General features: G+C 24.2%; 1 protein-coding gene across 2 annotated transcripts in view; it reads left to right on the top strand.

The window, feature by feature from the left end:
• Positions 1–15350, top strand: part of LOC105850970 (tRNA N6-adenosine threonylcarbamoyltransferase) — a 40959-nt gene that overhangs the window by 6012 nt on the left and 19597 nt on the right. Inside the window, exons 4-9 of one of the 2 annotated variants that reach the window (XM_065820473.1) lie at positions 1121–1222; positions 3861–3934; positions 4106–4201; positions 4391–4440; positions 4628–4706; positions 7122–7187. In XM_065820473.1, coding sequence (XP_065676545.1) covers positions 1121–1222; positions 3861–3934; positions 4106–4201; positions 4391–4440; positions 4628–4706; positions 7122–7187 — 467 coding nt within the window. The remainder of the gene's footprint in view (positions 1–1120; positions 1223–3860; positions 3935–4105; positions 4202–4390; positions 4441–4627; positions 4707–7121; positions 7188–15350) is intronic. The other variant, XM_065820474.1, reaches the window with a different exon arrangement.

Raw genomic sequence — 15350 nt, 5'->3', positions numbered from 1 at the left:
ATATATATATATATATATATATATATATGTATACATATATATATATATATATATATATATATATATATATATATATATATATATATATATATAATATATATATATATATATATATATATATATATATATATATATATATATATATATATATATATATATAATCCCTAATATTTATAAAATATATAGTTTTTTAAAAGTAGGTCGTGTTGGGTCTCAAATTAAGCAAAATTTTTAAAAAATTTCAAAAATAATAATTAAAAAAAAAAAAACATTTTACATTTCACTGCTATGTATATATAAAACTACAAAAAATCACCTTTTTCATTTTTATTTTAAAAATGTCATATTTATTGCAGTAAAATCTTATGTGAATTTCTTTTAATAAAATGATGATTATTTTTAAAATTTTTATAAAATATCACTTAATTTGAGACCCAACATGACCTACTTTTAAAAAACTATTTTTTTGAAATCATTAGGGACTGGTCAAATATTCAAGGGTGTCGGGGGACCTCTAAAAATATTTCTTATTCTAAAATTTTTGAAAGTCATTGTTTTTTTGATATATAGAACACAATTAGGTGTCAGACAAAATCAATTTTTTAAATTGTTATTTTGTGATGCACCCTAATATATATATATATATATATACATATATATATATATATATATATATATATATATTTATATATATATATATATATATATATATATATATATATATATATATATATATATATATGAAGTTTTCTTTATAGCTTTACATTTAGCTTCATATTTTAGATTTTTAATATTTGTTTAAGTTTTTTTATGCTTTTTACGAAGCAGTTACAATTTTTAAGATAAAGCATATTTACACTTTTATGGTATAGATTTAAGAATTGAAAACAAATCAGCAACTGAAATGATCATAAAGTAACAACTAAGAACATCATCTTTTTGCCAAATTCAAAAAAGTAGAATTGAAATTTTACAATTGGCATGATAATATTTAGGTAACATGGGCATAAATGAGCTTTAAACAATGTAAAGTTAAGAGCCAAAAAGAAAAAAAATACACAAGTACATGTATTATTGAAAGTATTTTAAATTCCTGAAAATCATGATTTAATTATATTAGGTCCTGGCATGGGTGCACCATTGGTTTCTACTGCTATTGTTGCTAGAACACTAGCACAACTATGGGATAAGCCACTTGTAGCTGTTAATCATTGCATTGGACGTATCTTTTGTTCTTTTATTATATTTATATTATATATTATTTTATTATATATATATATATATATATATATATATATATATATATATATATATATATATATATATATATATATATATATATATATATATATATATATATATATATATATATATATATATATATACAAGGCTGTCAAGTTGTCATTTTTTTCTAGGTCATTTTTTCATTTTTTTTTTTCATTTTTTTGTGAGTTTTTGTCATTTTTTCATATTTTTTAAAAATTTTTTCAATGGAAATTTTCTTTAAGTATTTGTATTGAGTTAAGGTATATTTTACTTTAAGTTTATTTTTTTGTAATTTGAGTTATTTTTGATAATTTAAATAAATTTTACAATAAATATTCTCTTACAATTATTTTTTTTTTAAGTTTTATTTAAATATTGTAATTTTTTGAATTGTTAAATTGTTTTTATTACTTTTTTTGGTTGATAAACTTAATTGAGAACTAAATTTCGAAAGAAATTATCAGTATTTGTAAAGTTACTAGTATCTATTTTTGATTTTTAGTATATTAATCAATATATAGGTCTATATTAATCAATAAATAGGTCAAAGCCATAATGGTTAAATGGAATGAGGTTTGGCTGGAGAATCTTGACAAAAATCAATTTAAAATTTAAACTATGGGCTGAGAAAAAAACTCTGATTATGTAGTCAGTAAACTATGTTTTAATGATTTAAAATACAGTTTAGTTGGTTTTCAAGCACTTTATCAGCATTCTACAAAACCTAACATAAATAAGTTTCTGATAATAGATTTTCAAAAATAGCTCGTCATTTATATGTAGAACTGAATGAAAACTCTATTGGGGGAAAGAAAGTAGTACAATTAGAGTATTCTATAAATGATAGAATTTCAGCTGCAGAGGCTATGTGGCTGTTTAAAGTAGCTGAAAATGATCTTGCTTTAAAACATTGTGATGATTCATCATTATTGTTTCAAAGAATGTCTTCAGATAGTAATTCAAGGTTTTAGTATGAGTAAACAAAAAGCTTCATATGTATTTCAAGATGGCCTTGGACTTTTTTTAGAGAAATGCCTGTGTTCTAGTAATCAATAAGTTAAGGTGCTTTTACTTTGGTGTTTAATGAAACAACTACAGCATAGCAAAAAAACAAATGGATCTTTTAGATCTTTGAATATCATTGGTGATGCATTTTCTTAAACCATCTGCTGTTAATGGTAAACTTTCCAAAGATCTTTTTAAAACTGATTCTTCTGATTCAACTATCCACCTTGATTTAAATAAAATGGATTTTAGCGAGGTAGCTAAAATCCAAGTACTTTGCTTTTTAATATTTTGTTACTCATTTTATTTAAGGGTAATACCAATGTTTGTTGGTTATTGAGTATTTTAATCTTTTCTAGATATTTTATAAAAAAAGTTTTTCATTATTTATGACTAATGTTGAGTTTCAAAAATAAATAGTTAATTTTTAGGTGAAAAAAAAAAGAAATATCTGCTTACAGCAAATGAGAGATGGATTATATCTGTTGTAAACTACTTACAAAAAAAAACTTCCATTTGATTTGCAGGTATTAAAAGATTTGACTTGTTTGCTTGACAAGGAGTATGGAAAAACTAAGTATCTATAAATCTCAGTAAAATTGTTAAGAGCTGTTTAACTTTTCAGAATGGAAGCGCGAATGCAAAGTTTATCAGATAATAACAATACATTGACTTCAGAGCAAGTAAAACTAAATGATGAAACATTAATGGCTCTGAGAATATCAAAGTTATTTCTCTCTAAAGACATTGTTCAAGCAGTGCAAAATGCACACAGAAAAAAAGAAAAAAAGGAAAAGCTCAGAAAGAAGAAGAAAGAAGAATAAATTATATTCATAAGCAAGAACTTATTGACAAAAAAACAACACAAGGAAATGCTTGAAAAAGTTCAACAAAAACCTAGATCAAAGGGAAAAAAATCTTAAAAATGATGAGAAAAATGCAGATCTAGAGTTTCAACTTGCTCAGAGAGTGCTGGATGAAGCAGCCAAGTCTATGCAAAATACCATCAATAAAGAAGACATGATAGGTATAAAAATTGCCCATGAAATGGTGAGCAGTGTACAAAAGTCTTGAAAATGCTACAGCACATAGAAATGAACAAAAAAAGTTAAAAATAGATATTAAGAGTAAATATCGGTTTAAAACGACAACGTGAAATTCATAGTTAAATTAATCGTTTAAAAAAATCAAAGTAGTATTGTAAAAAAAAGTTGATGTAATTATTTTTTTTTTTTTAAAAAGTTGTTAAACTTTTTATTTGTTTAATAAAATTTGTCATTTTTTGCCATTTTCCTTCTCAAAATGCCATCATTTTTTTTCATTTTTTTATAAAGTTGTTGCTTGTCAGCCTGTATATATATATATGTATATATATATATATATATATATATATATATATATATATATATATATATATATATACATATATATATATATATATATATATATATATATATATATATATATATATATATATATATATATATATATATATACACACACACACATATATATAAACAGAATAATATTATATTTATTTGTTTCTATTTGTTTAAATAAATTTTTTTCCTTTAAAGTTTAATTATTAGATATAGAAATGGGTAGACTAATTACTGGAGCTATAAATCCAGTGGTACTTTATGTCAGTGGTGGAAACACACAAGTATTTTAACTATATTCAATTTTTTATTTGTACCTTAATTTACATTTAAATTTAATGTTTAAAAATACATTTTTATACATAAATTTAATTTTTAAGTTTATCTATGTATAATAATACTAAAAATACAATTTAAATATTCAATCATTAAAGTTATAGTTATATTTGTCATAGGTCATATCTTATTCTCAGCAATGTTATCGGATATTTGGAGAAACTATTGATATGGCTATAGGCAATTGCTTGGATCGTTTTGCTCGCGTGCTTAAAGTATGAATTTTTTTTCTATGAAATCTGTAAATAGAAAAATTTAATATTGTAAATTTATAATAAATTCATAATCTTAGGAATCAAAAATAATTAGCAGTATTTTACTTTTGTGTGTGTGTGTTTGAATATTATTTTTTCATACAGAAAATAGTTAAAAAAAAAAATTCTTTAACATGTTCAAATTTTCAGCTTTCAAATGATCCAAGTCCTGGTTACAATATTGAACAGATGGCAAAGAAGTATTTGTTTTATATTTTGTTCATTTACATACTAATCTTGCCCACATAAATCATATCTCTAACACTAATTTGTGGCTCCACAATAATGATATTGAGCTATGTTATTCCAGAAGATACTGATCTTCTGCGATAGTGTGTTTTTTTTAAATTGATTATCTTTCACACTAAAGTTCAAAATAAATTTTAGAGGGAAAAAGTTTATTGAACTTCCTTATTCAGTGAAAGGAATGGATGTCAGTTTTTCTGGAATTCTATCATTTATTGAGGTACTTTTTACTTTTCTTTCCTGGAATTCTATAATTTATTAAGATTTTTTTGGTACATTTTTTAATTTCTTGAAAAGAAAATGAGTTTTTTTTGTTAAACTGTTTTTCTATTTTCCATCTTGTTTTTAAAAATATCTGGTTAATGATTTGGTTAACGAATATAAAAAATAATTTTTCTCCTAGTTATCATAAATTCTAATCTTTCAAACTTTCAATTATAAAAAAAAACAAATAAATGATTTTCAGCATTTTGGCTACCACTTTTGGTAACCAAAGTTATTTTAATCATGAGTTACCCATAATAATTTTTAACATTTCAAGGTGGTGTTACTCTGTTATAAAATATTTATGTTCTATATGTATTTATTATTATAAATATAATATTTATATTGCATATATATATATATATATGTATATATATATATATATATGAATATATATATATATGTATATATATATATATATATATATATATATATATATATATATATATATATATATATATATATATATATATATATATATATATATATATATATATGTATGATATAAAATAAATGTATATTATATATATACTTTTATGTAAAAGTATTTGAATATATATTTTTACATAAAAGTATATATATTATGCAGAAAATTCAAGTAAAAATGTTTCAACTTTCTGCAATACAGTATTGTGAATTGTATAGAATATTTTACAAGATGTTGTGAATTTAATTTTTATTACAATAAAAAAAAAAATTTCATTAGATGTAAATGACTAAGGAAGATAAACAGGTTAACTTTTATATCAAACATTTAACTTGTTACATGAATGTTACATCAATTGTGTTACTCTGGAATTATTAAGGAGGATTTCCTTCCAAAATATCTTAGCAACAAAATAATACTGTTGAGCTGATAATTTTCAGAAAATCAGTTTATTGCTTATGGCAGATAAAAAAGTAGCCAAACCCATTTTGTGTCATTAGTAAGTTCAGCAAAACCTTGTGTGGCTCGCATTATAATAATTTGAAATTTAATGCCATATATTTGTCCTATTTATGGCGTATGAGGTAATTTAAGTCAATTTCCAAGGCCAAATCATGAGTGATTGTTAAATTACATATGCAACTCTAGGAGGTTGGAAAAACTGTTTTTCTTTCTTTCTGAAGAATATCCTTTAAAAATATTTAAAATTTAAATAACGATTATTGTTATTTAAACAGTTATTAAACTTTTTAAAACAGTTTTTAAAAAAATTTAAATTGTCCTAACCATTTTATTTATATTTATAAAAATATTTATTAAAAGTTGTTAGAAGTTGTTGTTTGAAAACAATATCAGTAGTTTTGGTAGTAAAATATTTTTTAAGTTATAAAACAAAAGAATTAAAATTCCATTCATTTAAAGTTTATACAAATAATTAGTCACTATCTTAGAGATTTTTCATCATAATTAAGGAAATGTTTTTTCTTGAAGAGTAATTGCAAACTTTTAATATTATTTCTTTGTCGTGTTAATAATAAAAACATTCACTTAAACATTTACATAAATTTGCAAAGTTTTAACTTACAAACAATAAGTTTATTTGACCAACTATAAATAGAAACTGTCAACTCCATTTCCAGAGTAAAAGAAATCAGGTTATGCAATTAAATTCATAGTGAAAATAATATTTTATTGGAAATACATATAATTCATTTCAATTAAATAGAGTGAAAATAATATTTTATTGGAAAGTACAATGACTTTAGAAACATTAAAACAAATTAAATAATGTAACTTTATTTAGACAATTAAATAATGTCTACTTCAAATAAAGTTTTAGACATTGACAAATAAAGTTAACTTCAAGTTAAAAACAATAAAGAGTTTGAAAATTAACTAAAAATTTTTTTTTTTTTTAAATTATTATTTTTTTTTTCCACATAATTAACAAAATATAATATCATTTAGACAAATGCATAATATATACAATTTCTGATGGTAATTTTAAAACAAATCAATATATAGAAAAAAGTGTTAAATTTAACCTTAAATAAAATGTACATATTTTATTTTAAAATGTTGTTTTTAAAATTTTAAAATAGTTTGGTATCACTTGTATTTATCTTTATAAGTTAATTAAGTTGAAAGTTGTCATCTTTTTAAAACATAAAAATTACTTCATTGATTTTTCTCATTTATTAAGCTTGAAAAATCTGAATTTTCAGTGAAATGTTTTTCCTGCTTTTACATTTGTTTTTCTTCACTCTCAGTTACATTTTTTTTCTTCACTCCACACAAATGATTATGAAAATCTATTGAGTCAACCATGGTTGGCTCAATGTATTTTCATAACAATTTGTGATTAAGTGTTCTAAATTAAAATTCCTCAAAATTGAAAAATTTGTCAATAAAAAGTTGTTTGATGTTTTTGTGTAAATTTTTTAGGGTGCTGCAAAAAAGATGATGAAAAATAAAGAGTGCACCGCTGAAGATTTGTGTTTTTCACTTCAAGTAAGTATATAAAATTTTAACAAGTTTTAAGGTTAATCATGTTGAAATTTACCAACCAGTTGGTAGATAAGTTTTAACATGATAGACAATATTGATTAAATAGGCTGCAACTCATATAGTTTAAAATATCATTTAATATTCTAAAAATTTGAAAAAAAAATTTTTAAGTTGTTTTTTAACATATTTAAAATTGAATGATTGTGATTTATGGTTATATATTTTGCACCAGCATTTTTCAAATTTTATTTGTTGATATTCCTGATAATATGGTCATTATTGATACTAGAAAAGAAAGATATTTGAAATCTTGCAGACACACCATATGAAAGAGTATGAACTTGTGAAGAAAAACAAAGCTTTTGCCTTACAGCATCCATGTAACACACAATAAAACTTTACTACAGTTAACTAATCAACAGCATATTGATAAAGTTTAATAGAATTGAGAAACTTGTTAGTCAATAAACACATTTTTACTTTAGTGGTGAAAAAGATGTAAATTAGTTGTCAAAGAAAATTGAGAAAGGTTGGACTTGGATTTTATGCATTACAGAACTAAAAAAGAAATATGTGCTGTGACATCAACTATTAAACTTATATGGAAGCATTGTTGTAATTTTAATATTTTTTTTTTACAAAGGAGAAGTGCAACTTTAACTATTGACAAACAGTGAACTAAGTTTCCTTGATAAAGAGTTACCTTGAAAGGTGTGTGTGTGTGTGTGTGTGTGTGTGTGTGTGTGCATGTGTGTGTGACTTTTTTATGTCAGCTCTATTTATATAAAATATAGTGTGTATATATCATACATATAGTGTGTGTATACATATATATATATATATATATATATATATATATATATATATATATATATATATACACACACTCTAAAAAACATTGTGTTAAAACAACACAAGCTTGTGTGTTTCGCAACACAAAACTTTTGTCATATATGAACAACCCAAGATGATGTTAATTCAACATAATGCCTTGTGTTAAAAAAACAGCACAAGGCATTGTGTAGAAATTTATTCATAATCTCGCATTTAATCGAAAAGTTAGTTTTTGGTTTATTTCTAGATCATAATTCTCGTTTTAAGACATATTCCATACTGCGCAATATTGAATTAAATTACTAAAAAAAGCCGCGATGATTGTTAATTCAAGTTATAAATTATAATAGAGGTATAATTTCATTTTATTAAAAACTTTATTAAGAAATTGAATACAAAAAGTATATTTAAAAATTTCATTTTAAGATCTGAACCAAATTTACATGATATATTAGTATATACTTTATCTATTTATTTTAAATAATATATTATCTAGTTTGAATATGATATATTTTTAAAATTGAATAAAAATATATTTTTAACTTAAATAGTTTCACGAAAATTTTTTTGCATAGGCAATTATATTAAGGCTTTAGCGTTTCTTGATAAAAATGTTTCGAGCTGAATATACTACATATGAGAAATCTCTTTGAATAATTTACGTGCTTTTGTGCTGGCAACAGATCCAGGCAGTTTATAAACTAATTCTTGAAAGAAATTATATAAAACTTGTATTTGTTTTGGATATTCAAGATTAAAAACGAAAAAAGACTTGAAGAGATAGTCAAAGGCAACAGAAACTTTCGAAGGTTTTACTATAATTGCTTTTCCATCACACACAATGAAAAAAGACAATCCACACGACAAAATGAAAGGTTGCTGTCTTGCATTTGAGCGATTAAAAAACATTTCAAGAGTCTCGCCATCCTAAAAAAGTTTGATAAAAATTTTACGTTTGAAGTAAATCGAACAAATATTTAAAATAACAAGATATAGCAGATTGAACAGTAATTAGTATAATTGAATTTTATACTTATTAAAAACTATATACTATTGGTATATTAATTATTATACAAGAAACTATTGAGATTTAAAAATAAATCTTACCTTTAGTTCTTCAATTAGGAAAACCATTGCTGCACTTGCTGAAACACGATATTTTCCCATAGTTTGCAAGAGATAAACAAGGGCCTTATAAAGGGCCATAGATAAAAACAAGATTTTATAAATATAACTTTTTCGTTTGAGATTTTCTGAAAATTATTTACCTGTATTGCTATTCCCTTCTGTATCTGTATCGCCTATAATGTCAATGCATTTGCCAGTCAGCTTGCAGTATGCAACTATTTGTTTAGAAATTTTTGTTTCCAATAAAACTGGAACATTTTCTACATAATTTTGATTAATGGATTTGAATTCATCTAACTGAATAAAAACAAATGCTACATGTTTTTTTTTTATATAATGCAAAAATTTAACCTAAAAACTAAACCTAAAAAAAAAAATTTCTAGCAAAGAATGAAATTTTTACCAATAATGGAGTGTCCAAAAATCTTGGAAATTCCTCAAGAATCATACTAGCTGTTGGTAAATCATTTCGGATCCATATTTGCCTGCATAAACATGTCTTGTTCATAAGTTCTACTATCTCATTTTCATTTCGGTCTGTATAAACAAGATGCATCAATTTTGTCTTTATTAGTTCATATTCTTCGTTGTTTATTTGCATTGAGCCATCTCCAACAGCAAAAAACTCATTACCTAACAGTAAAAAAATATTACAAAACAAATAATATTTTTAAAGAACACATAAAATATAAAACTATAAAAATAATATTTATACTTTATTACATTAAAGTTGTATAAAACCTGTTTTACGTCCTTCCCTATTCGTAGGGGGAGTTTTGCAATTTTTAAAAAATGGCATTAACATGAGCATTAAAATGTTATGTGTTTAACTGTTAACGTGTGTTAAAACTTTTAATTTATTTTAAAATATTATATGTATCAATACAATTTTGTTATGAATTTATTGTTAATAAATGCTTTATAAAGTTATCAAATGTTAAAAAGTGTTTTTTATAAAATATATAGAAAATTAAAATTATTCAACAAAAAAATTATAATTCTCCAATATAGTTGTTCAACAAAAAAATTAAAAAATTAACATACTCTTTTTATTGCCAGAATTGTATTTTTTTATATCTGCTGGATAACGACGATAAACTTCTCTAAAATGATTAGTCAGAAACCCTTCGATGTACCTGGACAGTGGTATAATTCCTATTTTGTAAAATACATATCTGTAATTAGAAGACAATAAAAAAACTTATCAAAATTAATCATATAACATTAAGTTTTGTGAACTAAGTAGTAAACAAACAAATGTTAATGGAAGATTTCTTTTTTAAAGTTTTGCTTAATTTAAGTACAAGTTATCACCACAATGAATTTTAATAAATACTGCAAGGGTAATTTGTTGAGACAATAAAGTTAGAATGAAGTCATGTAAACCTGGCGCAGTGATTGTGTTTTTCCTTAAAATTAGGTTTCACATATTAGGTTCCATAATAATAGTATAGACTACTACATAATTGAAAAAAACAAAAAACTTACATGTCCATTTCCGCTTCGACATGCCCTAAACTTAAAAGTTGAAACAATACTTTTTGCCGTGGCTATTTGATGCTCTGGTGGAGGATAGCTGTAGAAGTTATTAAAGTTTAATTTAAATATATACAAATATATAGTTAATTCATAAATGTTATTAGCTATCAATTATGTAATTATATTATATACATTTACGTATATTATTATGTTACTAATTTAACTATGTAATTATGTCAATTATAATAGATTAAATTAACTACATGATATAATTAACATACTTAATGGTACATAAATAATTTATTAACATAATTACATAACCATGTATTATAATGATATATACTTATGAAAACTATTATAAAACTTACTTTCTGTAGCAATCAATTAACTTTGACAAGAAGACGATGCAAGCGACCATCCATTACAGTCTTCTGTGTCTCAATAACGATACTACTTTTTAAAGGGTGATTTTCTATTGCATCCATTATTGACACAATCTAATAGAAGAAACCAATAAATGATTTTTTTAGTTTTATAAAGCTGTATAAAAAACTAAATTACATAGAATCTTCTAGCAACCATATTTAATTTTTATTCAAAAACTCAGATGAAATATTTATAAAACCTGAAAATTTAAAAAAATATGTAAAAAATATTTAAATGAAGTTAAATATATTTAAATGAAGTTAAACATAGATAAAATATAAATAAAGTTAAAATATAATAAAATAAGGAGTTACCACAGATGTTTCTATAGTATATCATAGAGTAAATCATATATCTAACTGTTGCTATTTGCATGTCACATCAATAAAAAAATGACAAAAAAATATAATTTTTTTTATTAAAAATAAATTGGATTAACAAACCAATCAGGCCCCCACTTTGTGATTGAACAGGCTTAGATTTTGAACTTGCTAAAGCTGCTTCTAATTTCCGTCTCTTTAGAAGAGGTAGCACATTAGACAGATCTGTTTTAACGTTCAAAAACTACAAATCTTCTATTGAACCAGCACCTAGCTCCACCAGAAGTGGTAAGAGACGATCAATATCTTCCACTGGAAGAGCTTTACTTAAGAAGTTATTAATTTCATCCATTATTATAAAAAACCTTTATTAAAAGTAAGAAAATTAATAAACATCATCAATGTTTGAACAAAAATTGCTTATTTAAAACAACATTATCAAAAATTATCTTAAATAACAAAATGCCACTAAGATTTCAAAATTTTAAATTAGCCTTTTAAATTAAAAAAAAAACTATTGCTCATAATTTAAAAAATATATATATATATTTTCCATGAGTTTTCTAAAAAAATCCCTGGGTTTTTCAGGTTTTGCCTTAAGTTATTTCCAGCTATTCCAGGTTTTTCAGATTGAATGGTAACCCTGAATAAACACAAAAATATTTCAAAATAAATTCAAAATTAAGAAAAAAAAGAAGGTAAATATTTCATTATGATAATTTTGTTTCATCAATAATAAAATCAAATCAATAACAAAAATTAAAAATTATTGTAATATATCCAGGTTAATATATTCATGTCTTGTTATAACAAAACTTTCTTCAGAATACTTTCTGAAGCCAGTTGACAATGACAGTACATGAGAATCAAATAAATTGTCTATTTTAACAACTTTATATTTAGATGTTTTACATACATTATAGCCAGCAATATGAGCATCATAGTGTTTAGTAAAATAAACTTCATCTAGTGTGCATTCATTTTCACAGACAAGTAGATACAGAATCTTTCCAAAACGTGGGAGACAAAGTTTGGTTATCCCTAAAACTAAAATAAAGTCTGGCATGTACTTTACACCATCTTTGATAACATAATTCGCACAAAAACATTCTTCATATTGTGGAATTTCACTAAAAACAGATATTGGCAATGGTAAGCAAACAGGCATAATTTCAAGACCAGGACCTACTTCTATACTGAGTATACTTGCAAAATTTGACAAATGAAGATGTAATTGTAATTGTTGACGCCATACAATACTTTTGCAAACATTTTTAAAGTTGTGTAAAATGTGACATTGCTCCTTTGCAGGAGCATGTTTTCCTTCAAATTGCATACACCAATAACTTGGAGAAGGTCCCAGTTGTAACATTTTTGTAGGATAATGAATAAGAAAATGTTGTTTTGGAATAACAGTATGACCAGAAAATACTTCTGTAAACAAATTGTGATGAACGCTAATCATCTCTGTTAAATAAGTTATTAAATGAACAGTCAATTTTGGAGCAAAGATTATTTCCATTAGTAAATGAATTAAATGAAAATACTGGTTATCAGTTTCTACAACATCACCAAGCAACAAAAAAAAAACCTTCCTAAACACCAACTTTGTGTTGCATTTATACCTAACCTTTTGTCTTTAAAAACAAGTTTTTCACGTGTTATTGGCAATGGCCTATTTTTTTTATCAATGCCAAAATTAAAAGTTTGCAGTCGGCCATTGAATTCGTCAATAGTCAACAGGCAATCAATTAGTAATAAGCGATGAAGAACAATTTTTAATTCATACTGTAAACAACCCTCAAGTATATCATGCATTGAATCTGGGAAAATGTTCTCAGGAACAGAAAAATACTGAAGCTCTGACAAGGGATTTTGTTTATATACACCAGACAATTTATTACTATCAGCATCACCAAAAATGCTTGACAATCTGCAATGTGATGTTCCTTAGTTCTTAATTCTAGATCTTCTTTATAAAAAGTGTGTTGCATTTGTTCTTTTGTTGTCTAGCAGTAATGGCAGCTCTTAGTAGCATTAAAGTTTGAACTAAATCCAAAAATTTGGTGCAATGCAAGATTACCCCCAGACCACATAACTGCACCATATATGCAAACGTAAGTTCAATTTAACTCCTTTCTCTAGAGCTACCAAGTTCTTTATTAATGGTTTTAAAAGTTTTTCATATCCATACTGTGCAACATCAGCTGCAAAACAATAAATTCTGGATATATGTTTGCCAATTTAGAGCATCTCTTTGTGTTAACATTTTTTATGGAAAAATAAACAGCACAAACTTTGTGAACTTTAGTTTTTGAACCTAAAGGGTTTACTGTTTCAAAATCATCACAGTATAATTGCAGCTGAAGAGCATCTGGATGTTTTTGATATAATGGGTGATTTTTATATTGTTCTGCATCACTATAACAAGTTAATTTATTTAATTTTGTATAAATGTTATTATCTATTTTATCAACTGTGTGCTTAGAAATCACCATAGAAATGGTTTCTAGTATAGGAATATACTGCATAGTTTCATGTACATAACTTATCAAATTACTTCTAGAAATTTTATGACGCATTTCAGATCTGAACCCAACAGTTATTTCAATAGGTACAACCATCCCTTTTTGTTGTAATTATTTTCTTTGCAAGTATGTAGATGTAATTAAAATACATTTTACACACTCACATTCGATATCGTTTAGGACATCGTTTACTCTACTAGCGACTGTTTCTTCATTGTGCATTGTTTTTTGTATACTTTCAATTACAGTGGATAAAATATTTTGAATACTTTTACCTACATACTGAATTACAACTTCACTTGTATTACGGCATCTGAGAGTCATTAAAACATCTATAATCATTTCTTTTATCTTTTCCCCATTTAATGCACTTGAACAAATGTTATGAATGTTATCTTTATTAATATGTGCTGATGTATAATTACCTTGGTGATCTATTAGCTCATCATTACTTTCCACAGGAGAAATATTTATACTTTCATATTCCAGATGAGGATCACTTGGATGCTTTCTATATAAATGAATTTTAAGGGCATGGACACTGTCATATGTTCTGCAACAACCACCTTGTCTGCAAGGAATTTTACAAATTTGTGTTGAAGAAATACCATGGCGATAATGAAAATGTTTCAAAAGATCACTTACAGTCTCCAATGATACTAAAATGGACTCACAAAATACACAAAAATAACCCATTTTTTATAGTTAATATTAATGAAGATATTGTAAGTAATTAAATAACTAAAAATTATAAATCTTGTTTCGAAAAAGCAGTAATGTAAATTTAAAATATTCGTTATATGAAAATAATACAAATTCCATGAGGTTTTACGCATGCGTATCTTGAGACTTCTTTAACACAAGACTTGTGTCAGCAAGAAAATAGGAAAATATTTTCGCTTCCAGGAAACGCATGCGCTTTTAAGTCATATTTTTTTAATTTAGCACAAACTTGTGTTAAATGAAAGCAACACAAGATGAAGTGTTGCTTTTGAACACAAGGTTTTTTTACAGTGTATATATATATATATATATATATATATATATATATATATATATATATATATATATATATATATATATATATATATATATATATATATATATTACAGAGAAATATTAGCAGACAAATAGAATTGTTACAAACCAATAAAAATTATAATACAAATTATAATACCGTAAATAGCAAAAAAATAAAAGTAAAATTATAATTAAATTACAAAAAAAAAAAAAAAAAATTAGATAGACAAATTTATATTATAATAAACAATTTATTTATTTAAAGATGGGTTTTCCCATTTAATATGGAGTGCTTCTTTAATTTTCAATTTGTTTTTGTTAGAAGCAGTATCCACAATTTTAAAACAATTATTGTTACTTGGATTTTTACAATTAACAGATGAAATTAAATGCTTGTAAACATTAGATTGTTTGTCACTTGTAAGATGCTC

This window comes from Hydra vulgaris, chromosome 15 (assembly GCF_038396675.1).
Source record: "Hydra vulgaris chromosome 15, alternate assembly HydraT2T_AEP".
Taxonomy (NCBI): domain Eukaryota; kingdom Metazoa; phylum Cnidaria; class Hydrozoa; order Anthoathecata; family Hydridae; genus Hydra; species Hydra vulgaris.
Note: the sequence above shows the minus strand (reverse complement) of the source record. Positions and strands in the feature narration are given on the sequence as shown.